The sequence below is a fragment of the Malaclemys terrapin genome, chromosome 7, assembly GCF_027887155.1.
Source record: "Malaclemys terrapin pileata isolate rMalTer1 chromosome 7, rMalTer1.hap1, whole genome shotgun sequence".
Lineage (NCBI taxonomy): Eukaryota > Metazoa > Chordata > Testudines > Emydidae > Malaclemys > Malaclemys terrapin.
The window spans coordinates 20,557,484-20,581,438 of record NC_071511.1 but is presented as its reverse complement, the minus strand read 5'-3'; the positions used below and the strand labels follow the sequence as shown (position 1 = coordinate 20,581,438).

General features: G+C 45.5%; 1 protein-coding gene across 1 annotated transcript in view; it reads left to right on the top strand.

Moving 5' to 3' along the window:
- LOC128841075 (netrin-4-like) overlaps window positions 1–23,385 on the top strand; it is a 67,120-nt gene extending 43,735 nt beyond the window's left edge. The window contains exons 6-10 of the mRNA XM_054035777.1: window positions 8,319–8,532; window positions 9,941–10,074; window positions 11,698–11,766; window positions 15,361–15,531; window positions 21,454–23,385. Coding sequence (XP_053891752.1) covers window positions 8,319–8,532; window positions 9,941–10,074; window positions 11,698–11,766; window positions 15,361–15,531; window positions 21,454–21,590 — 725 coding nt within the window. The 3' untranslated portion in view covers window positions 21,591–23,385. The remainder of the gene's footprint in view (window positions 1–8,318; window positions 8,533–9,940; window positions 10,075–11,697; window positions 11,767–15,360; window positions 15,532–21,453) is intronic.
- The last annotated feature ends 570 nt before the right edge of the window (window positions 23,386–23,955 follow it).

Genomic DNA, 23,955 nt, shown 5'->3' with positions numbered 1-23,955 from the left:
CTGGATGAAGCTTGTTCTCTCCCCTATGCAATCATGATTCCTCCCCCACCCCCGTCCACGCAGTCATCAACACAGAAGAACTGACTCCTTTGTCACCTGTGTTCATTCCCATTGTCAGCCATTGCTTCTGAAGTTCTCCTGACCCTTTGACCGGCCTGATCAAGGTTCCTCTAGACACTCGGGTTACACGTGCGCTTCTTGCTGGGACCAGCTGGCCTGCGATAGCGCTTGAACTTTCAGTGCACAACATGCCCTATGTTTCTGATCCTTTGTATTCACCTTTCATTGGATCTTAGAGCCAGCTCTGTCTCCTCCCAATTCTTTCTTTTTGATTTTTTGAACCTTGCGACAAAGCTCCTTGATCAGGGGAGGAGGCAGGGCTTCCTTGGCCGTGTTCCCAATTGTGTTTGATGGTGCCCAGCTTTCCAGGGATATTTCTGCTGGTTTGTTTCTGCTCTGAGAGGACTTGCCGTATGCAAAGATTTGTAATGAGAATAAATTCTTGTTCCAGTAGATTAGATTTCAAGTCTTATGGCACCCGAAGGAATCAACGTACAGGCTCTTGTATTTGACAGCAGGATGACAGTGTAGTAACCAGCAGTGTGTGTAATAAGATAATCATTGAAGTCTAGGAACATTAAAGAGTAGCAGAGAAGAGAAAACATTATTTAAAAATACAGCCTATCTGTAAGGAAACCCTAGAACAGGCTGCCCGGGTGAAATCGGACCCTGAGCCTACCTACACGTCTTTTGTCTGGTCTGGCTACTGCCTTCTCGGCACATCTTGCCAATACTCTGCAAAACGAACAGGAAAACATTTCAGAAGGATGCAGTCAAACAAGCGGAAATATACCCTGTTCAAACAGAACTACTTCTGTGGTGGCAGCATTATAAGTAATAGCATTTTCCCCAGCAAGATGGTTAATGCCAATAGAAGGCTCCCTGCAACTGTTCCCATCATGTATAACTTCTGCATTAAGACTCCAATTCTGTATAGCACTTATACACATATGCATGACTTTAGGCACTTGGGAATGAAGTCAATGAGACCACTCACGCACTTAGTCACACACAGTGCTTAACTGTTTGCTGGATCCTGACCTAAGGAACAGGTAGGCACTTTCCTCTCTAGAGAACCCCCCTAGCTTTCATGGCTGATTTGTGAACTGTGGTTATATTTGTGTGGAGCAGGGAGAAACATTCGGTCTTCAGAGCCTGTTCAGAGAGACATATTTTCACTGGGCATTAGTCTATGCCCTTTTCTTTCTTATTTAAAGATGAAGGGGAGAATTCCTGCAAAGACATTCAGTTGGTTATCTAAATGGGCAGCTTTTTGAAGCTGAGAGCTGAGCCCCAGAAATTTCCCAGAGAGGGGTGTGGGTCAGTGGGTGCACGTATAAAATGCTGCATCTACACAGGTAATTTTCAGGAAACCTCCTACTGTTCTGATATCACTGTTTAGCTCTACCAGTGACAGCACCTGTAAAAGCACTAATGTAGATAGAGCCCCCATACTCCACCGATGCAGCAGTTGTGGGGAGGAGAAGCATTGTGCCGGGTGGAGCAAAAGTAGGTTTGGTGCGGGGGAAAGATTCCTCCCACAGGATCCCCCCTGACGCAAGTGCATTTACTGAAGCTTGGCACAGGGTTAAAGATTTATCCCATAGTGAACTTTAACCCCTGGAGGTGCATTTCTGTCACACCTAGGGTGACCAGATGTCCTGATTTTATTGGGACAGTCGCAATTTTTGGAGCTTTTTCTTACATAGGCATCTATTACCCCCCACCCCATCCTGATTTTTCACACTTGCTATCTGGTCACCCTAGTCACACCTCAGCGTGCCGATCACGACCTGAAGAACTACCAGGTCTGGGTGAATAGCTTTGTGAAGGATTGGGCATGCCACCTCCTACACATCCACTCATTTTGGCTGAGAAAACCGTGCAGATAGTACCAGAGTCACAACATTAAATAATGTTGACATGTGTCTGACGAAGTGGGTATTCACCCACGAAAGCTTATGCTCCAATACGTCTGTTAGTCTATAAGGTGCCACAGGACTCTTTGTTGCCTTTTATAGATCCAGACTAACACGGCTACCCCTCAGATACTTAACATTAAATAACTAAATGTTCTTGGGAAATGACGAAGAGAGCCATAATAAATTGGTCGTGGCAGACTGCACAGATGCTTTTGGTGTGAGCAACGTGATTCTTGGCTTCACATTGGTGAGGAAGGGGGAAGAAATACAGGGAATTAAAACTCACCACGTATTTACAGTAGACACTGAGCTGGGAACTAAAAGATGATGAAAAAGCTGGATGAAATGCTGTGTTAAGCCCTTTGAGTAATCATGCTTTAAGAGAGTGCTCTTCCATTCAGAGCAAAGTCTAGGTTAAGCTATGACAGCCCCCTCCAGCTCCCAAAAAGTTAGCAGAGCTCTGCTAAGGCCCAGAAGGAATCTTTAGGCATTAGTCATAATAATCAGCAGCATTCTCTCTTAATCACTGCTAGGGGGAAAACGGGGTTGTTTAACAACTGGCTGCACTGGTGCTATCCAGATCCCCCTTCCCTGACTTCTCCATTTACGAGACTGAAAAGACAATTGCTTTAAAAAAAAAAATCCCAGCTGAGATTTAACACGTAAATATGATTCTGCCATTTCTTTTCATCTGGAGAGATCGCCCGTCTCTGACCGCTTCGCTTCTGCCGTTCCTAGCAGCTGGGGATGAATGGGAGCCAGGTCATGCACAGAGCCTTGTTTTGACACCGCTTAGATTAAAAAAAAAAGAAAAGGACATGAAAAGAGCCACAGAGCACAGCACACACCTGCTTGTTACTGCGGGTGACAACACAGGATTAAACGGTTTGGATATAGGCTTGTATGGGAGCTTTGAGTCAGAAGCCTTGTGAAGCCTAATCGTTTCCCAACCAGTGGTCAGAAAAGCTGCTGTATCCTTGGCTCTTTCCTGTGGCTTATTTGGAGGCTTAAAGGATACTTCTGAACTGACACCATCTTTTGTACTCAGCCTTTGCTTATCCAAAAATTTAAAAAAAGCAAGTATGTAGGACCAGCAGGCCAAAGTCTTCAGGGAAATGGGATTTTTACTCTAGCAATTAGCTTGAAAATGAAAATGTGCACACACACCCCATCAACAAAGCTGCCCCTTCCCTTCCCTTCTTTCCCCTCTAGACAGATCTGTGAACCTCCCAGTTGTAATATTTGGGATGAATCGCATCTTTGTCAGAGTCACTATTTCAATCGGCCACACAGATGGTGACCGCACCCACACAGACTGTAGTGTATCCAATTTCCTTCATTTACGGGACATTGTTGAGTGGTTTGGGCCCCAAATTTGACCTGCTTTAAAAATTGTTCGAATTTGGTGGGGATTATATTCCAGATTCCAAAACTTTTGGTTTGTTTTTAAATTTGGAAAAGATTGACTCTGCGGTTAACTGTGTTTTGCACCGTAGTTTGGACAGAAACGAAAGGTTAATTATCTCTGTTGGTATGTCTAAGCTGCAACCAGAAACCCACAGCTGGCCCGTGCCAGCTGACTCGGGCCCACAGGGCTCAGGCTAAGGGGCTGTTTATCTGTGGTGTAGATGTTCCGGCTCAGGCTACAGCTCAAGCCCTGGGACCCTCCCACCTTGCAGAGTCCTAGAGCCCAGGTTCTAGCCCAAGCATCTAATGCTGCAATTAAGCATCCCCTTATAGCCCAAGCCCCATGACTCCAAGTCCACTGGCATGGGCCAGCCATGGGGGTTTAATAGCACTGTTGACATACCATGAGAGTCTCTTACATGTGGGTTAATTGGAGTACTACATGCCTGCTAAATTCATGTTGGTTGGAACCACATTGTTGCAACTAATATTATAGTTTACATCTGTATCTAATTAAGATACAGCTGGAGACAGCTGTGCTGAGAGCAGACAAAGATTTATCTGCTTTATGACTGTTTTCATTCCTTGGTTGTCAGCAGCACCCTGGCAAAAATCTTATAACAGCAGCTGCCAATAAAAATCCAAGTGGACATTTGTGATACTTCAGTGACCAACAACAGCCACCTCTAAGACACAACCATGTAATATTTTGTAGTGTAAATATTTTGCTGCTGTGAAGGGGAGAACCCAAATAAATAGGGCCCTACCAAGTTCGCAGTCCATTTTGGTCAGTTTCATAGGATTTTAAAAATCCGAAAGTTCATGATTTCAGCTATTTAAATCTCAAATTTCACAATGTTGTAATTGTAGGGAGATTTTGACCCTTGTGGGGGGGGTCAAAAGGTTATTGTAGGGGGAGGAAGGTTGTAGTACTGCTACCCTTACTTCTGCGCGGCTTCTAGCGGTGGCACTGCCTTCAGAGCTGGGCAGCTGGAGAGTGGTGGCTGCTGGCCAGGAGCCCAGCTCTGGAGGCAAAGCCACTGCCAACTGCAGAGCAGAAGTAAGGGTGGCATGGTGTGGTATTGCCACCCTTTACTTCTGCACTGCTGCTGGCATGGCGCTGCCTTCAAAGCTGGGCACCCGGCCAATAGCTGCCGCTCTCCAGCCACCCAGCTGTGAAGGCAGCGCAGAAATAAGGGTGGTAATACTATGACCCACCTAAAATAACCTGGAAACCCCCCTGCAACTCCCTTTTGGGTCAGGATCCCCAATTTGAGAAACGGTTTCCCTTGTGAAATCTGTATAGCATAGAGTAAAAGCACAGAAAAGACCAGATTACACGGTCTGTGATGTATTTTTCATGGCTGTGAATTTGGTAGGGCCCTACAAATAAACTATCTAGCTCTGTACCAGAATGGTCTATCCACTGTCCCTAACATCCCTTGACGAAAAGAAGGTAATGCATCCATTGTCACATTGGTTTGTGTTTCATTAGAAAGAGGTGGATGGAGAGAAAACTAGGGTTTACCAAAAAGGAAAAGGGCAAAAATCAGCAGAGAAAGACATTTTATTTACAAACACTGGGAAATACAAAAAACTCAGCTTGTAAGAACTTACTTATGACTCTTTAATCGTGAGGTTTATCATCAAATCTATTGTTATTTGACAGAGAAAACCTGGTCATCAACAGCTGCCCTTCAGCATGTGACACACAGATGCATATTTTGGGAGTTACCTTAGCTACAGAATTGGGAGTTTGGTTATAATACTCTGGAAGCCAGACAATGCACACACCTGACTTGATACGCTAAATAAACGCAAACTGAGGGAAGTGTTCGTGAGCTACTTGTGTAACTCATCTGAAAGTGTCATGCATTTATTTGTTCAGTTTTGCTTTATGACCCCTCAAGAGCTGCCAAAGCTTCTAACTGGAGACAATGCCTGCTTTTCATTTTTGGACCATCAACTTTCCTTACTTATGTTCCTGAACTAAATACATGCACTTTTTTCTCTACCTCCCTCCTTGGCCTCAGCTATAAATCACTACTCACTGGAGCACTTTCCCTTTGGCTGGGATGGTGAAATTCATATTCGTCACATATCTGACATCCTGTCCTCAGCGAGAGTAAGCTAGCATAGCTTCATTGGAGCTACACTGATTTACACCAGCTGCGGACCTGGATCCAGATACGGAAACCTGGAAAGACAAGAGATGAGACCGAACAATCTGTAAAGAATAGAGATAAATCCAGACTAAAACTCCCGATCCAAACACCAGTGAACTTTGGGAAGGCTGGATCCTAATGATATAGTAGGGAAATCAAGAACAAGGATTCAGACAAACCCGGACTGGGGCAAAGTTTGGATCTTTTTGTCTCAGACCTATCTCTAATGAGGAAAGCACCCATTTCCCAGGTCCAAAGACCAAGGACAACATTTTCAAAAATGTCAACTAATATTAGATACCTCCATTTTTGGAGTGGCGTTTGGCACGTCTGAAAATCTGGGCCACAGTTTCTCAAGCTGAGCACCAAAAATTGGACGAGACTTTTGAAACGTTGGTGCAAATGTGCACTGTGATGTTACACCTGATTTTCAAATCCTGGTGAACAACAACCCTCAGATTGCTCCCAGGCGCAAGACTCCTGTGTGGCAGCCGCAGCAGATCCTGATGCTATTGTGCCACCAGCCAACAAGCTCATTGTGTGGAATACATTGCTCATTATAGTATGCTTATTTTCTGTCTTTAGGTATTGTGCTAATGTTCCCTTGAAAACAACTGTATAGGATCCTTCTGCAACACAGTATAACAATATCATTAAAAATGTTGGCATGAAGTACACAGCTAGGACAGGGTGAAAATATAATATCTAATGGAAGATCACAAGGAAAATGTCCATTACACAAACTGCCGGGCACTGCTTTTTCACGTATTAGTATTCCCAAAAGAGATTTTCCTTTCTAAAGAACAAACATGATGATGCACATGAAAATCCATCATCACTGCCATTATCCTTCTTCATAGAGCTCCCTTCTTGGACAGGGATATGTGGAATCAGTGTGTTCATTTGGTCTCTTATCTGTGAGCTCAGGAAGAAAAGTTGTTTGATCAGCAGTAGTGATGGGCAAACTTCGAAAGCTGGCCCCTGAGCCAAACATCTTGGGTGTCCAACATCTGACTGGAAATCCCTGTTAGGACAGGCCTTATCCCCAAGATTTTTGTTTCTTCCTTCTTGCAGGTGGATGAAATTGTGACATCTTGGCACTTCAGGCTTTGGTGCCAGCAGAAATCAAGAGATGCCACAATGTTCAGAAATGAGAAGGAGCTAAAATATGAGCTGGATCTGAGTTTGGGGCGAAGATTCAGCTCATTTGTCCAAACCTATTCAAGCATCTGACGTCAGCGGGCCAGATCCTCTCTTGTGATCCAGCCTGGTAGAGCTGCCCTGACAGCACAAAGCGGCTGGCAGTCTGCAGGATCGCCCCAGTTGAGAATTCCCCTGGTGGAGAGGTGTCCCAGCGAATGCAGAGCCTGCACAGTTAGCTCTGGCCTCACCCACTCCCCATGCCTCTGGCCTAGAGACTTTGTTAGCGGTTTGGCCAGAACATCACTGAGCTCCAAATTGTCTTAGCTGGCGTAGTAGCCCCTGGAGGCCATAGAGCAGCTGCTGTACTTTACAGCAGCCTCCAGACTACTCTGACGTATGGCAGGGCTGGTGTTGAAATGGCACCTGGCCCTTCTGTCCCCTCTCCCGCTGCACTCAGCAGATAATGGTCATAGCTGAAATATACCCAGTGGGTTTGGAGATCTCTCTCTCCCCCTCCCTCTTGTAATATAGCCACTGATGTGTGCATGCAAACTACAAGTTCACACTGGGAAGAGAACCTTCGGTCCTACATCTCACACTAAAACAGAATCATGGACTCCTCAAATCTACAGCTGGAAAAGGTTTATCCGGTTGTCTGGTCTTGCTTTTCATGTTGTACTTTTACTAGCGTTTTGTCCAGTTTAGTTTTAAATATACCTGGCAGTAGGAATTCCAACACTACCCTGGGGAGCCTGTTTATCCTGATCTTCAGCCTAAATTATTTCCTTCTTGTTTTCATCTCATTGCTTTGAGCATCCCCTCGTGTATCACACTAGCAAATCCGCTCTCTCTTTGCAAATGCTCCCTCTCACTCTCTAAATGTTTGGGCACTATTATACTGCCCAGGGTTGTAAACATATCCCTCACATTACAGTAAAGTGCCCTTAGCACTAAACAGCCTGGCTTCTGACCCTTATGGTGCAAGTGTGCAGCACAGCAGGCACCTGAGAGGTCTTTGTGCCTACACAGGAAGACTGTGACTGATTTATCTAATTTTATTATATAGACACACAATGGGCAAATCCTTCCCACCCACAGCCTATAGCCACGTACCAAAAGGCAAGTTCACAGATGGGCATAATGGGAAGCCCACTCTGGCGACGTATGCACCTTGGGGCCCCGTCCATGGTAGCCCAGTCGGGTGTTTTACAAATTCATGTGCCAGCCCCTCCCTCCTCCTTGCAGAGTGAATCCACACTAGTAACACCAGCTACTGCACAGCTGCATAACGCTCTTTATTTGAGATCGGTGTAGGGGCAAGGATTTGGCCCACAGGAAATGGTGCTAGCACATGCATCGGTCTCAGGTGAGCATTTAGCAGTTCAGGTTTTATTTTGAATCCATTGCAATGCTCAATCAGACAACACCCCACCAATACTTAAAAATTACATTTCCATTTTGAACCCCGGCTGCCTGAGAATACAATGCTTCTCAGTGCTGATGTAAAATGACTGGCTGTTGGGAATGAGTGGGACCCATGGAGGTTATCAGCCTTGCAGAAACAACACCTAAACTGCTGACCCTTGGCATATCATCTCAATCACTTCTTATGTCTTGTTAGCTTGCTCCTGTCAGCCTATGGGATCGGCCAATGCAACCTTCAGCAGAAGCTGGCGGTGCCACCCAAAGACGGGGTTCTGTTACTGCAAGCCAGGCGTGGCAGGCCCGAACTGTGACAGATGCCTTATGGGATACTGGGGCCTTGGAGAAAATGGCTGTCGTCCTTGTGACTGTGCCAGAGACTGCGACCCGCACACTGGAAACTGTTTCAATGGGTAAACAAGGCCTTTTATGGGGAGATAATCCTTAGAGTCACTTTTTGCCCTTTAATATGAAACTCAGATTAACACTTGGAATCCTGCACAGATGGCATAAATTCAAGGAAGTGGGGGGAGGTATTAGGGGAAACAAGACCAGGGCCGGCTCTACTGTTTTTGCCGCCCCAAGCAGCGCGCCGAATTGCCGCCGTGGACGGCGGGGGCAGTCCCTGTGCCGTTAGGGCGGCACGCGCGTTTCCTTGGCGGTAGCTTCTGTCTTCAGCCGGAAGACAGAAGCCACCGAATTGCCACCGCGGGCAGCTGAACATAGAAGCTACCGCCGAATTGCCGCCACCGCGGAAACGCACGTGCCGCCCTAATGGCACACAGACTGCCCCCGCCGTCCATGGTAGCAATTGGGCGCACTGCTTGGGGCAGCAAAAACACACGGACTGCCGCCCCTTGCAGATTGCCACCCCAAGCACCTGCTTGGAATGCTGGTGCCTGGAGCCGGCCCTGAACAAGACAGTTGTCTGCATCCACCTGAATTTGAATGGATTGCAGCACTGGGTCATTCAGATGCCATTTGACTGCCTGCATGTAAGTACGTCCATAACACTCTTTAAAAACAGTTCTGAAGCAAAGGTCTTTTCTAGTTATAATAGGTAACTCCATGACCCTGCTGGTGTCTGTGAAACTACTGTTTGCTTTAGAAAAAGTAAATGGAAGCATCTGAAGAGTTGCTGTGCTCTGTGGCCTAGATGAAACAAGTTGGAGAGTCTCACTCCAATTCCTAGTGTGCAAATGTTCTTATTACATAAAACACACACACACACGTGACTAATTGGTGACAGTCTGAGCAAAGGCCAAGCCTGAGTGGCCCACAGAGTCTGAACTATTCTTCCATCCATAGATCACTGGTGGTGTGAGGAAGCCTGCACAGATGCTACCAGTGCAGGTCATTTTCTAAAGATAACTGCAGGACCTCAGTCCCAGGGACCATCAGTCTGGTACCTTTCACCAGCACAAATATGGTGTTCCAAATCTTGTGAAGTGCTCAGTACCTACAGCTCCCATTTATTTCAATGGGCCCAATCCTCTGAGTGCCCTCAATTCCTAACAACATCATTGGGTGCTCAACAACGGGCAGGTTTGGCCCAGTAATTGTAAAAAAAAAAAAATGTAAAAAAAAAAAGGGAAGTGTGAATCAGTGAAGTTGAAGTATAAGCCCAGATACTGCGGTCTATCTACAGAGCACTGAGGTAGGGTTTTGCTCTTATTTGCATTCAAGTTTGCTCATCATGACCTTTGAGGCCATGTTCCTTTCTGGCACTGAATGCTGCTGGCATGTGGTAGTAGCTTCCTCCCTGCTAAACATCAGAAATCCTAACATGAGATTTTTCTTCTTTGTCTATCTCCTCCCTAGTTATGACAATGAGCCATTTTTCAACATCCCCATGGGTGGGCGAATCCCTGACCTCCTACAAACGCCAGCCAATGAAAGCGATGAGTGGAAATGGAATGATCATGAGCAGGGATTTTCTGCTTTGAGACATCCAGGTATGGTTTAGCATTCTAAAATCCATCACTCCGTGTTTATTAAATAAATAAATAAATAATTCTTATAGAATGCCAGAAATATGCACGGCTTTTGACCAAATACGTATGTTTATTTTATTTATGATTTGTTTCTTCACATTTCTAAAATGTAGGTGTCCATCTAGTGTTCTGGGTGTCTATCTCAGACCTTAAAAATCACAACATAAACAAAGGACTGCCTATGAAATATAAGTCTTCCCTCCACTTGAGCGAAGAGAGTAAAAAGATCGCTAAGTTAGACTGCAAACTCTCTGGGACGGAGAACCTAACACAAGACAATACACAGGACAGCAGCTCAGGAGAGGGTGAAGGAAGGGAAGAATGAGGCTGTTGCATCAGCCTGTGCTTTCCAGAGTCCCACTGCTGTGCAGCCTTACTGCACTCTTCAGAAACTTTCAGCCACAATATAGCTGACCCACATATAGCTGTCCAGTCTGATCCTTTGCATCTTTGTAGAACTATTCCCTGCACCATTTCCCCTGGTATCCTACCCAAACTGCTCCTGCATATTTGCAGATGTAAAAGTATGAGGGTGTCATCATAAGTTATTCAAATGTGGAGGCAAACGTGAGCATCCCAGGAATAGGTCTGAGACTTCTCGGCACACCGTTCTGATTATTTGGCAAGACACTCCAGGAGGAGTTTAAGGAGAGATCTGAACTGTGCTGGGTATTGTTGGTTTTGCACTGTATTTTCCAGTGCAGGTTGAACTATCCAACTTTGGCTTTGCGGTCAAGAAATGAAAAAGTCATAATTTAAATAAAATCTCTATGAAAAATGCGCTTCCCATTTGTATCATTCGTTGATTTACATAGTACCCTTTGAAAGCTTTCAATCGCTTTGTAGAACTACAAATGCTGATCATTTGACCCATTACTGAAGGGCAGTCACCTCTGGAATGGAATGTAGGTGCTTTTAAGAACAGCACATGGTCACACTATGGAACAATTCAGGACAGGCAGTAAAGAAGCATATTGTATTCAGCTAAAGTAAGAGAGAAATTAGTCCAACAGAATATAGTGGAACCTTTAATGCCTAAAAGTGGTCAAGACCTCAGTTTTACATAGCATATGACAGACAGCACCAGTTAGTTCATCGCTGTTTCTATACTGACTCAGAGGAAAATGTGCCTCCTGTTGAATCCCCAACATGTCCTGAAGCACCAGGGATTTTCCTTAGAGGACTTCCATCTAAGTACTGATAAAGCTTAATATTGCTTATCTTATGACATCTAACAAGAGCCGTATTTATATTATATTATTCACACCTGGATCTGATTCTGATTTATCTTTTGTTAGCATCAGTTTATTAACTGTGTAATGGACCCAGTGCAGACCGCTTTTTACTTCACAATGCAGACCAGATTTCAAAACCATTTTTGCATTGTTTAACAAGAACCAGCTTTGCAAATAACTGAGCTCACTCTGAAATCTTCTTTAACCATCTATGTTTATTCAGATAATTGGAGCAACTTTTAGACATAGATGTGTATGAGTACATATGAATGAACATCATTTGATTTTCTTTTCTCTTTCATGTTCTGGCCCTTCTCCAACCCCTTGTGGTCTCCGGTTCCTGTACTAGAAAAGTGTGTGTGCAAAGAGAAAGTGCTCGGAAGTGTCACTGATTTCTGCCAGATGAAATATGCATATGGTAAGTGGCTGATGTGCCTTCATGGTATGATCATTCCAGTATTTTCGTAGCTGGTACCTGTGAAATCATAGATTTCTTCCTTTTTTGTCTAGTGATACCTCCCAGTCCTGGGAAGAGTTGATCAGAGGACAGCATACTTCCCGTAATGATTTCTTCAATGCCAAGCAAATCAACATGGCCTTCATGAGCTCAGGCACATGCTTACTCCTATCTGAGTATGTGCTGTAGACCAGCAGTCCATGCCAGGACTCCTTTTTCCTCTGGTGCTCCTCTTCTGTCTACATAGCACCTCCCTCCCATTTAGCAATAGAGGAAGGGCAGGGTGCTCAGGATCCCCTGACACCTGCCTAATACTCCCATCACCCTGAGGTTCAGAACCCATTCTATAGGTCTTGCAGTAGGATTGCCACCCTTTTGCAGTTTGCCCTGCAGGATAAACTTGCTGTGTCTGTTTGTCAACACCTTATTTATCACCCTGGCGAATAAGCAACTATGTCATCGCTCTGTGAAGGGTCACGGCCACCAAAAAACACCACGTTTTGACTCGACACAATCACATTGTGATGAACAAAGCCTATTTGTGGGATTAGCCTGCTGAAAGTTGGATGATCTTGCAAAATCAGGAGTGGCAACCCTGTCAGGGCACAAATCAAAGTAGCTTTTTTCCAGCTTATCATTATCATCTTAGAATTCTAGTCATGTGGCATTCCTGCACTCCAGTAGGAAATTTCCTGCCCGACAGGGGGAATTCCATTGCTTAACACTGAATTTTTGTACAGCGGGCAGGAGGAATTTTAAAGGCTCAGGACTGTAGTTATGTAAATCTAATGCAGGCCTTCCAATGTCCAAACTAAAATCTGCCAAGGCTCTGAGTCAGTTTGCTTAAGATCATACTGTTGGCTGCTGTTCTTTCTTTGTTTTTGTTTTTTATGGCATTCCTATTATCACGGGTTCCACTCACCACAGTGGCGCCTTCTGCTGGCCATCCTGGGGATTAGCTCTGCCAGTTGGTGTGCCCTCTTCTGGAGGTACCTCTCCTGTCATTGTCTCTGCCTGAAGATCTGCATCACTCCAGGAACTGGAGCATCCCCTTCATGACTTGGCCCTTCGACTGGGTCACCATCAGTGTTTCCCCCTTCTGGGGTGTATCAATATTTAGGCCACTTCCCCAGTGGCTGATGGGGGAAACCCAGGCCCTCCCACTGCTCCTGGTCCTGACCCAGGGACCCTGTAGATAGCAACCTCCTGCTGTGACTCTTTAACTTCTCCCAATGCTGCTACGTTTCCCTGGGCCACTTCCCCACAGCCCCAATATCTCCTTCGCTCTCACCTCAGGGCTCCTCAGTCCCAGCAGCCAGCCAGGAGCTCCCTCTTGCTCCCCCAGTCCCTGCCAGCTCTGTCCAAGGTGCTACAGTTCCCTCAGACTGCTAGGGACACAGTCCTCACTCCTTGAGCTCCCAGCAACGATTAACCTATTCTACCTTTTAGCTCCTCTTATATGGCCTTGTTGGACCCAGATTGGTTGCTCCCTGAAGCTCTTCTCTGATTGGCTGCACCCCAAGCAGCTGCTCTAGGCTGCTTGGAGGACTCACCTCCACTGCTCCACTCTGAGGCAGGGCATGGTAGGACCATGAAGCCTCCACTAACCCCTTCCACTCCTGTGTGGGGCAGACACCCCATCACCCTATACATACCCTAGTGGTTTCCTAAAACTTTCAAGCTGTTGGCAGCAACCCATTGGAGATGAGCTGATAAAATTGGGAAGGGATTAGTTAACTGTCTAAATTGAAAAAATCCAGCATTCCTTCCCCAGATTCATTTAAATGGGAGCAGTGATTGAACCAGAATGCTCATGTGTCCCCGTCCAAGTGCCAGTATCCTGTCATGATTCTTTGTGCCTCATCCAATAGTCCCTAACATTCTACCCTCTAGCAGTATAAGGAAAATACCACTGCTTACTTTGAAATGAATTATTTCAAAGCATAGCATGGGGAGGAGGTGACCAGCCCTTTGTGGAGAAAGAAGTGATTCAGGACTATTTAGAAAAGCTGGATGAGCACAAGTCCATGGGGCCGGATGTGATTGCAGAGCCATTGGCCACTATCTTTGAAAACTCATGGCGATCGGGGGAGGTCCCGGATGATTGGAAAAAGGCTAATGTGGTGCCCATTTAAAAAAGGGAAGGAGGAGGATCTGGGGAACCACAGGCCAGTCAGCCTCACTTGAGTCCCTGGAAAAATCATGGAGCTGGTCCTCAAGGAATCAATTCTGAAGCACTTAGAGGAGAGGAAAGTGATGAGGAACAGTCAGCATGGATTCACCAAGGGCACATCATGCCTGACTAACCTAATTGCCGTCTATGACGGGATACCTGGCTCTGTGGATGAGGGGAAAGCAGTGGATGTGTTATTCCTTGACTTTAGCAAAGCTTTTGATACGGTCTCCCACAGTATTCTTGCCGGCAAGTTAAAGAAGTATGGGCTGGATGAATGGACTATAAGGTGGATAGAAAGCTGGCTAGATTGTCGGGCTCAACAGATAGTGATCAATGGCTCCATGTCTAATTGGCAGTCGGTATCAAGCGGAGTGCCCCAAGGGCCAGTCCTGGGGCCGGTTTTGTTCAATATCTTCATTAATGATCTGGAGGATGTCGTGGACTGCACCCTCAGCAAGTTTGAGGATGACACTAAACTGGGAGGAGTGGTAGATACACTGGAGGGTAGGGATCGGATACAGAGGGACCTAGACAAATTAGAGGATTGGGCCCAAAAAAATCTGATGCGGTTCAACAAGGACAAGTGCAGAGTCCTGCACTTAGGACGGAAGAATCCTATGCACTGCTACAATCTAGGGACCGAATGGCTAGGCAGCAGTTCTGCAGAAAAGGACGAAGGGGTTACAGTGGACGAGAAGCTGGATATGAGTTGACAGTGTGCCGTTGCTGCCAAGATGGCTAACGGCATTTTGGGCTGTATAAGTAGGGGCATTGCCAGCAGATCAAGGGACGTGATCATTCCCCTCTATTCGACATTGGTGAGGCCTCATCTGGAGTACTGTGTCCAGTTTTGGGCCCCACACTACAAGAAGGATGTGGAAAAATTGGAAAGAGTCCTGTGGCAGGCAACAAAAATGATTAGGGGGCTGGAGCACATGACTTATAAGGAGAGGCTGAGGGAACTGGGATTGTTTAGTCTGCAGAAGAGAAAAATGAGGGGGGATTTGATAGCTGCTTTCAACTACCTGAAAGGGGGTTCCAAAGAGGATGGATCTAGACTGTTCTCAGTGGTACCAGATGACAGAACAAGGAGTAATGGTCTCAGGTTGCAGTGGGGGAGGTTTAGGTTGGATATTAGGAAAAACTTTTTCACTAGGAGGGTGGTGAAGCACTGGAATAGGTCACCTAGGGACGTGGTGGAATTTCCTTCCTTAGAGGTTTTTAAGGTCAGGCTTGACAAAGCCCTGGCTGGGATGATTTAGTTGGGGATTAGTCCTGCTTTGAGCAGGAGGTTGGACTAGATGACCTCCTGAGGTCCCTCCCAACCCTGATATTCTATGATTCTATTGGTCTGTGTCCCTGTGTGTGTTTTCTGGCAGTGATAAAAGCAAGAATCCTATCGGCTCATGACAAAGGAACCCATGCGGAAGTTGTAGTGAAGGTAAAGAAGGTCCTGAAATCAGGCAAAGTGAAAATTGCCCGGAGTAACAGAAGTATCTATCCAGAGTCCTGGACCAACAGGGGATGTACATGTCCCATTCTCAATCCTGGTAAGTATTAAATGCTTATGGCATGAATTCTGTGGGAAAAAGGCAATGTGGGTCGTTAAGGTATTAATGTTCCCAATTCTTATCTCACTTTCACTAACGTAAATCAGGAGTAACACTATTGAAGCTGGTGAAATTGCATTGGAACCTATGTGAGACCCACACTAGTTGACCATACTCCTGGAATAATCCATTGAGAAAAAGCTGGTCCAGTTAACATAAAGCGAATGAATGGATTAGCAGGGTAAACCTGGTATTCTTATTGGAGTATTAAAGAGAGAAACAGAATCGAGAAATCCTTTATTCAAACAGTTAGGGATGAACTATGCCTCCCCATGTGCTACAGGGGAGTGGGCACAGAGACCCATTCTCCCTTCGCTGCCCAAGCATCTGCACTGTGACCAGGCATAATCTGTTTCCCAGAGCTGGGGAGTGCAGGGCTGGGCAGCAGTTAGTCCTGCCAGCAGGTCTGGCAGCTTCAAACTGGTTCAGTGATGCCTTTCTGAGTTTGAAGACAGCCTGAAACAATAGCTGTGAGGTGTGACCTGCCCCATGCATCTTAATGTATTGGTACTTTGAAACGTAAAGCTCACAATTTGCAGCATATGGGAAACTCAATATATGGGGCTAACATACAATAAATGAATTTAATGTCACAATAAATAAGACAGGAGCTTTGGTGCTGATTAGATTATTCGTCTTTAGATTTAATTCAGTAAAAACATCCCTTTTAAACATTTCTCTGTAGCCACCGCAGAATTCCTACCAGAGTGCCATAGAATCTAGGGCAAAACTGCCATTGCATCCATGCCTTGCATCATATACAGTATGCACAGAGAAAATGAAATGCAATCTCACTGTTAACAATAATGCAGCCCTAGAATGTAAATAAATCCAGATCTGACATTTCAGTTAATTACTACATTAGATTTACGCTTGTGAATATACAGAAAAAGAGAGAGAGAGGTAGAGAGGGAGGTGTTGTCTAGTGGTTTACACACTGACTTTGGTCCAGGAACTCCTTGAATCCCATCTCACAATGACTCCCTCTGTGGGCATGAGAAACCCTCTGCCACAATTTCTTCACGTGTCAAGTGGAGCTAATGTTTATCAGAACTTATCTACTTCACAGGGGACTTTGAGGATTAATTAGTTAGGGCACAACTGTGAGCCTTCTGTGCACCTGCACAGGGGAGGGGCTTGTATGAACTAGTCACACCACCAGAGCTTATGATGTGGGGAGAGCAGCCGCTGCTAGCAGCTATTCCCCTCCCCCTCAGTAGGCAGGGAGGGAGTAGAGCCACCTTATACCTCTGAATACCACACCCAAGACGGCACAGAAGGGGAAGTAACATGTGCCAGCAAAAGGGCTGGTACATATTACTTCCCTGCAGGACAAGGGGGCAATAGGAACCAAATGATGACTTGGAGGCACAGGGTGATTCCTAGCCTGCTCCTGGAGCAGCACTGCACAACTTAATCTCTCCAATGCCACTTGAAGTTGAAAAGCACTTTGGCACTGATTTTTATTTTTCCCAGTGGGTGCTCCACCCCTACTCTGCCCAGAGGCCCAGCCCCCACTCCGCCCCTTCCCCCGAGACCCCGCCCTCGCTCTGCCTCTTCACGCCCCCACTCCACCTTCTCCCCTGAGGCCCAGCCCTTGCCCCGCCTCGTCCCACCCCTGCTCTGCTCCCTCCTCTGAGGCCCCGCCCTTGCTCTGACTCTTCCCACCCCTGCTCCACCCCTTTCCCCCAAAGTCCCCCGCCCACCCACCACTCGCTGCTCTCCACCTTCCCCCAAGCACTTCCCACCAAACAGCTGATCAGTGGCTGGTGGGTGCTGAGCACCCACTATTTTTTGGGGGGGGAGGTGCTTGAGCCCCTGAGCGCCCACAGAGTTGGTGCCTATGCCAGATAGGTGCTAAGCAACGTTATTAGTAGCTGAAGGGATGGATTTTTCAGCAGAGCCCTCACTACTGCCTTCTTTCCCATCAAGCAATTTAGTGGACAGGAGACAGAAATACGTGTATTACCCCAGTTGAAATCCCATGTGGATAATTATGGGGAGATGAGCTATAGAGCCCATGTAAGTGCCTTTAGCTGTGCTAATTGGAGTCTGGAAATATCTTTTGGACCCGGCTTTCTTTTTTTCATCCAAGTAGGCAGCAAGGGCTTGATCCTGAGAGGTGATGAGCACCCACAGCTCCCATTCACTTCAGTAAAGGCTGCAGGTGTTCAGCACCACTTGGGATCAGGCCCTGAATGAGACAAGTAATTGGTTTTCTTTAGGATGAACTAAATAGCATCCCCAAGGATCATGTTTCACTATTGTGCCTTACACCACAGAGAGTGGGGACTTATCCACATTCTAAAACAAAAACTTGTTAGATAAGTTACCCTATGTTTTTTCCTCTGAATAGATTAAACACACTTCCGCACTGAGTGAAAGAATTCCTTGTATTTGGTCTGAAATCTAAGGCTTACCCTGACCTCTAAGGCAAGTTCTCATCTGAAATCAGCCACATACAAAAGAGCCAATTGTTCTGGGATTGGCTGAGTCCAGTCAAATCCAGTGTGAATTCTTCCAGCCAACCCAAAATGATTTGTGCCCTCTCAAAAATGATTTGGGTCTTGCATCATCTGTACCACCAGGTGAGGACTTGGGTTTGAATTTGCAGGGATGCAGTATATGGTCTCTGAGAGCTGTACTTCAGCAACGTAATTCAAACTTGGTCAAATACGTTTTGCTGACTGTGGTGCAAATGGTTATGGTATTCTCTTACACTTCCTGTCCTACATTCTTTTATGGTATAGCTGTGGACCACTAAACAGCTGCTGGGCTCCCCGCCCAGTAGTTGGAGCTGTAGGTCAGGGTGGGTGAAGTATGTGTTTAATATAGGGTTAGACTGTGGTTGACCCTTCACAGGAGCTCAAGGAGGGGAGAGGGCATAAGAAGTCCTGCCCCCTTGTCTCTCTTTAGCTGTTAGGAGTATGGGGCCCATGAAATACTATTGTGCAGTTCTGATGCTAGCCAGTGTCCCTGCAGTGGTGCACCTGCACACTAGCCAGTTCTTCACCATACAAACTAGATTCTCGTCGCAAAATGATGCACTAGATTCACAAGTGGTGTAAATCAGCATAGTTCTATTGACCTCAGGTTTCTATGCCGTTTTCTACCCACTGAGAATTTCATTGTACATGTTCACTCCTGTTGAGATCCCTGCTTTTATTCGCAGGGCCGGTTCCAGGCACCAGCGAAGGAAGCAGGTGCTTGGGGCGGCCAATGGAAAGGGGCGGCATGTCCGGGTCTTCGGCAGCAGGTCCCTCAGTCCCTCTCGGAGGGAAGGTCCCGCTGCCGAATTGCCACCGAAGAATAAAGCGGTGTGGTAGAGCTGCCGTCGATCATGGATTTTTTTAATTTTTTTTTTCCCGCTTCACCGCTTGGGGTGGCAAAAAAGCTGGAGCCAGCCCTGTTTATTCGGCTCATGATTTTTACACACCCCTTTTCCCTTCCGTCTATATGCACGTTAGCTTTTCATTCCCATCACTTTACTTCCAGCAATGGAGGGGGTTGGCGGTGGGAGGAGTAAGGGGGAAGCAGCAGCTACCAATGCCAGTCCAAACGGCCACTGTCGTCAGCAGGGCTTTCTGCTGTGCAGGGTGGTCTGGCTTCCTGCCCAATCGTCTCTGCAGCATTGTATTGTATGTTCTTCCCTGGCTGATGACAGGAAGTCCATATTTAATCTCATGGCCTTTAGAGTTTAATCATAAAACTTTACTTATGGAGCTACCGAATGGATTTGCTATATGGAGACTAAAGAAAGACGCCCCTGCTTTCCATATTAGTAACTCCTAGCCAGAATAAACTATTGAGCTGCTCTCTGCTTTGCACATGAACTAGCATTTTTTTTAAAAAGCATAGGAAACCTCAGGATTTTTAAAGACTGAAGAAGTATAATTTGCGGGTAAATACGGTCCTCTCTTTCCCCTTCCAGGGCTGTGGAGGGCTCTGCCTGCAACGAAATTGGTGAGCTTTCACTGTGCAAGGGGTTGCACAGCAGGATTTGGGGGAAGGGAGGAGTGAGAGAAGACCAGTGACTCCCATAGCCATCAGCCTCAGTCTTTCTTAGGGAGCGGGGTTGCAACAGCAGCCTCTTCTGAAATTGCAGGGCTGCTGAGTAGGGTACATAGAGAATGTATAATCCCTCAGAATCCCCTTTCACCACTACACATACTTGGGGGTGTTAGGAGATTCGGCCCTGTGTTTTTAATAAATTTTATAGTATAAGAGTGGGGTTTGTCTGCTTGAGTAATAAATCATTAGCAGTATCTGGGTCTTGCTAATGAACTGATCACAGTAGAGTGTCTCACCTCTGTGGTTATGCCTCTAATCCTATGGGGATGTGGTGGTTACATTTCCTGGAGTTGTCTGAGCTGCTGTTAAAGATCCTTATTGTGTGAGGAGAATGTGCATTGTTGTACCAGAAGAATACAGAGCTGGCAGTTGTCATGTCAAACAGCCATTTCAGCTAATCTGTGTGGCGCACACAGATTAATCTAGCCCTTTAGACTGCTCACCAGCCAATCGAAACGCTGCCTCAGCTCAGGCGCTTTAATAATGGTGTTTACTTTGTTCCTCACCAGAAAATACTGACTGACAATGTGGTCTTTCTGTTGCTGCAGGTTTCAGCTATGATAGGGGAGGGAGGGCAAGATCTGTACCTTTCCCCCCGCATCCCCCTTTGTCTATCATCCAGAAGTTTTGTTCCACACACTGAACCCGAAGAATTAAACTTTGGATATTAACAGGATGGATCTAGAAAGGCTGCCAATCTCCCACCGCCCCAAGCTCCCCAGGTTGGATGTCCAAGCTTCATTTCAATTAAAAATCAAGCAATCACATACACATGACACAAATACACAAGCAACCAGATACCATACAACAGCCATATGAAATAAGGCACAAACGCAAAAGAGAAACAAGACACAGCAGACAATGGATACTCAGTAAGAAATGCACACGCACCAGACATATGGATAGGAACACTCACGCGTTGCTGAAAATAAGACTGTAAATTGCCAGCCAAAATCTAGCCATCCTTTTCAGTTGGGGGATGTTTCTTCGTTGTGTTTTAAAGAATTTGCACCTTCTGCTTGTGTTTTGTGCTATTAAACCGACAAAATCAAGAAAAGTTCAGAGGGGGACAGCTCCCTCCATAACCTGCCCCAAAGTGCTTAGCTGTTACAAAGGCCTCTGAACAGTAAGGGAATTTTACGTATCATACCGGATATAATACACGAAAAAACCCCCACCTGTGTTTAATGCAAAACATCCTGATTTTCAGTGGCACCTCAATCTGGCCTTTCCTTGAAGGTGTACAATTGTGCATGAACTAATACCTGCGCACACATTTTCACATGTGCAGATGATAATCTAACAGGGATGCTTTAGAATTCTCACATTCAAAACCAGCCTACACCCGGCAAGACCTGATTCTGCTATCACTTATACCTGTGCAAACAAGGAGTAGTTCCACTGAAACCTATGGAGTTAAATTGGTGTAAAAACAAAAACAAACCCCAAACACCACCACAACAAAAAAACTGTCAGGGAGTTCAGAATCAAGCCCAATCACTTGCTGGTGCAAGTGTTAGATTTTGAAAGAGTTAAACTCCTTGGGACAAATAGAACCTTCACACACAAACCCTAATATGTGCACATGCATGTTAGAATGTATTGCTGGTGTACAGAGGAATCAGTGCACAGAAAATGAATGCACATAAAACTGTATGCGCACAACCTGGAATAATCATTTTAAAACCAGGCTGAAGCTAGCTATGGTGCAAGATCCTGACTCCCTGGGGAGTGCAGATATTAAGTATATACTCCTGTTTTATTTATTTAAGTAATTATTTTTTTAACCAGGAACAGACTACCTGATAGCAGGTCAGGAGGACTCAAGGACCAGCAAACTCCTCGTGAATATGAACAGTCTGGTGAAACCCTGGAAGGCGTATTTGGGAAAACAAGTAGCAGACATTCTTCGAACTGGATGCAAATAATTTCTTCTTCAGAAGTTAAAGTCATGAACTTTATACTTTAATAACACTGTGGAGAAAGGTGTAGCTAGTTCATATATTACCATGCAACACGTTCCTAGCTAAGGGGACAAGAGTGGACTTACCCTCCTGTCCCGCATTATGTGTTTAAACCAGGAATCCTTGGACATGACTTTTCTTCCATAAATGCACACTGTCTTATATGAAATTAACCAACACATCACATGTAGGTTACAAATCACAGTTCTTAGCTTGAAGCCATTTTCACAGCTCCCAGAAATTCACTGTCATGGGAGAAGCAGAAGCTATGGTTTGTGTGTTTCCACTCTTCAGGAATTAATCTGGTATCGATACCCATAAACCGCTTGCATAGTGCATTCATTACTCGGATGTCATTTTCTTTATTAAAGTGGCCATTAATGGGCCAAAAAAATTCAGCTTTGCAGGTGACAAAATATTAAACAGTCAGCATGTCAAATGACACTTGATTTGTTTGAAAAGAGCTATTTTTATTTATCAAGCAAACTGCAGTTAGATCAATATAAGACATGCTGCTTTCTAGAGTGAAAATATCACATTGCTGCACAGAGACTAACACTGGAACTTTATCTGGTGAGGGCCTCTATAGATGGGAGTTGTCAGTCAATGCCTAATGTAAAATCACTGTTGACTCATCTGTTCTATCAAAGGTCTTCTCTTTGCTGTTGTAACACTGCTATTAGTACTGTCACACAACAGGTTTCAGATTGACTGCTGCTAAAGGGTCTTGTGCCAGTAGAGTAGCATCAAGCTACAGCTCCAGACCTATAGGAGAAGGTGATGGAAACTGGTCCTTATTTGAGTTTGTGACGCTACAATAGGTAGAGGTGTGAAGGGGCAGTAGGCTGTACCAATTTGAGGATTAAGCAAGGTGTTGATGACTGACAGGGCAGCTACCTTGTTATTCTGATCAATGCCCTTGAGGCCATGCTCATTATTTAATTGTCACTACCATTTTCACTCTGCTGTTACTCTTGCCCCCTTTGTGTGTTGTAATAGTCAAGTGAAGTTACCTTCCAGTTGTGCTTGAAGTTTATTTAGCATGAGGAGTAGGGGTGGTAGCATCTCCACTCTAAATAAAGTCCTGCTGTTCTGCAGCAGGAGTCCCCATAGAATTATTTTAGTCTATTCCACAGTTAGAAAGAAGCTAGTTTGTGGAAATGTGAGTTCCTCAGAGTACCGGGGGGGGGAAGGGAATGATCTCCTACCGGTCTCTGCCCGAGTGACAGGAAACTCATGACCAAACTGAGAGGGTAAGGAGTATGTTCCATTGATAAGTAAAGCATAAATCAGAACTTTGTTCAAAGATATCCTTTTTTTTGGTTTATGTAGAGCAGGGGTTCTCAAACTGGGGGTCAGGACCCCTTAGGGGGTTGTGAGGTTATTATGCAGGGCGGGTCACAAGCTGTCAGCCTCCACCCAAACCCCGCTTTGCCTCCAGCATTTATAATGGTATTAAATATATTTAAAAGTGTTTTTAATTTATAAGGGGGGGGGGTCGTCACACTCAGAGGCTTGCTATCTGAAAGGGATCACCAGTACAAAAGTTTGAGAATCACTGGTGTAGGGGCACACAACTTCATATATGCTGCTTTTGCCCATCGTTGTCTATGCCTACAGGAAGAGGAGATGGGGTTTGATCTGCTTGCCACTTAGTCACTGTAACATGTAATGTTGGTTCCATTCTATATGCATCCGAAGAAGTGGGCTGTAGTCCACGAAAGCTTATGCTCTAATAAATTTGTTAGTCTCTAAGGTGCCACAAGTACTCCTGTTCTTCTTGTAACATGAAGGAATCTCAGATAGCCCAACAGCCATGAAAAGAAAGTGGTGGGTCTGGGTTATGAAGTGTCTGATGAGAAAGAGATAAACTATCAGCATGTTCAATTAATGCAGTTGGGTGACCAGTATCTGAAGACCAGGGATCCCAGAATGCCAGAGCTACTTTTTTATTACCATTGTTTGTTATGCATCAGACTCTACATAAAAGGAAGGGTCTGATGCATATCAGAACAGCAAAAGGACACATTTCAGATTATTTACAAAGAGAAGACCAGCAGAAATTTCTTGGAATATTCTTCCAGCCATTCACAGCTTGGGGGAAATTCTGGATTGGACATCAACTTGAATTGACCCAGTGTGTGTTTACATAAACAACCTCTCTCTCCTCCCTCCACCCTACCCTCTCAATCTATGGATGTACTATATATTGTCTCGGGCCAACATGACATCATCCTATGTTTGGCTGTGAGTTCAAAGGATGGTCAGTCTGGTAGCTGGCTGGTCTGATCAAATATTCCCAAACCCATTATTGCTCCTACCATGGCCC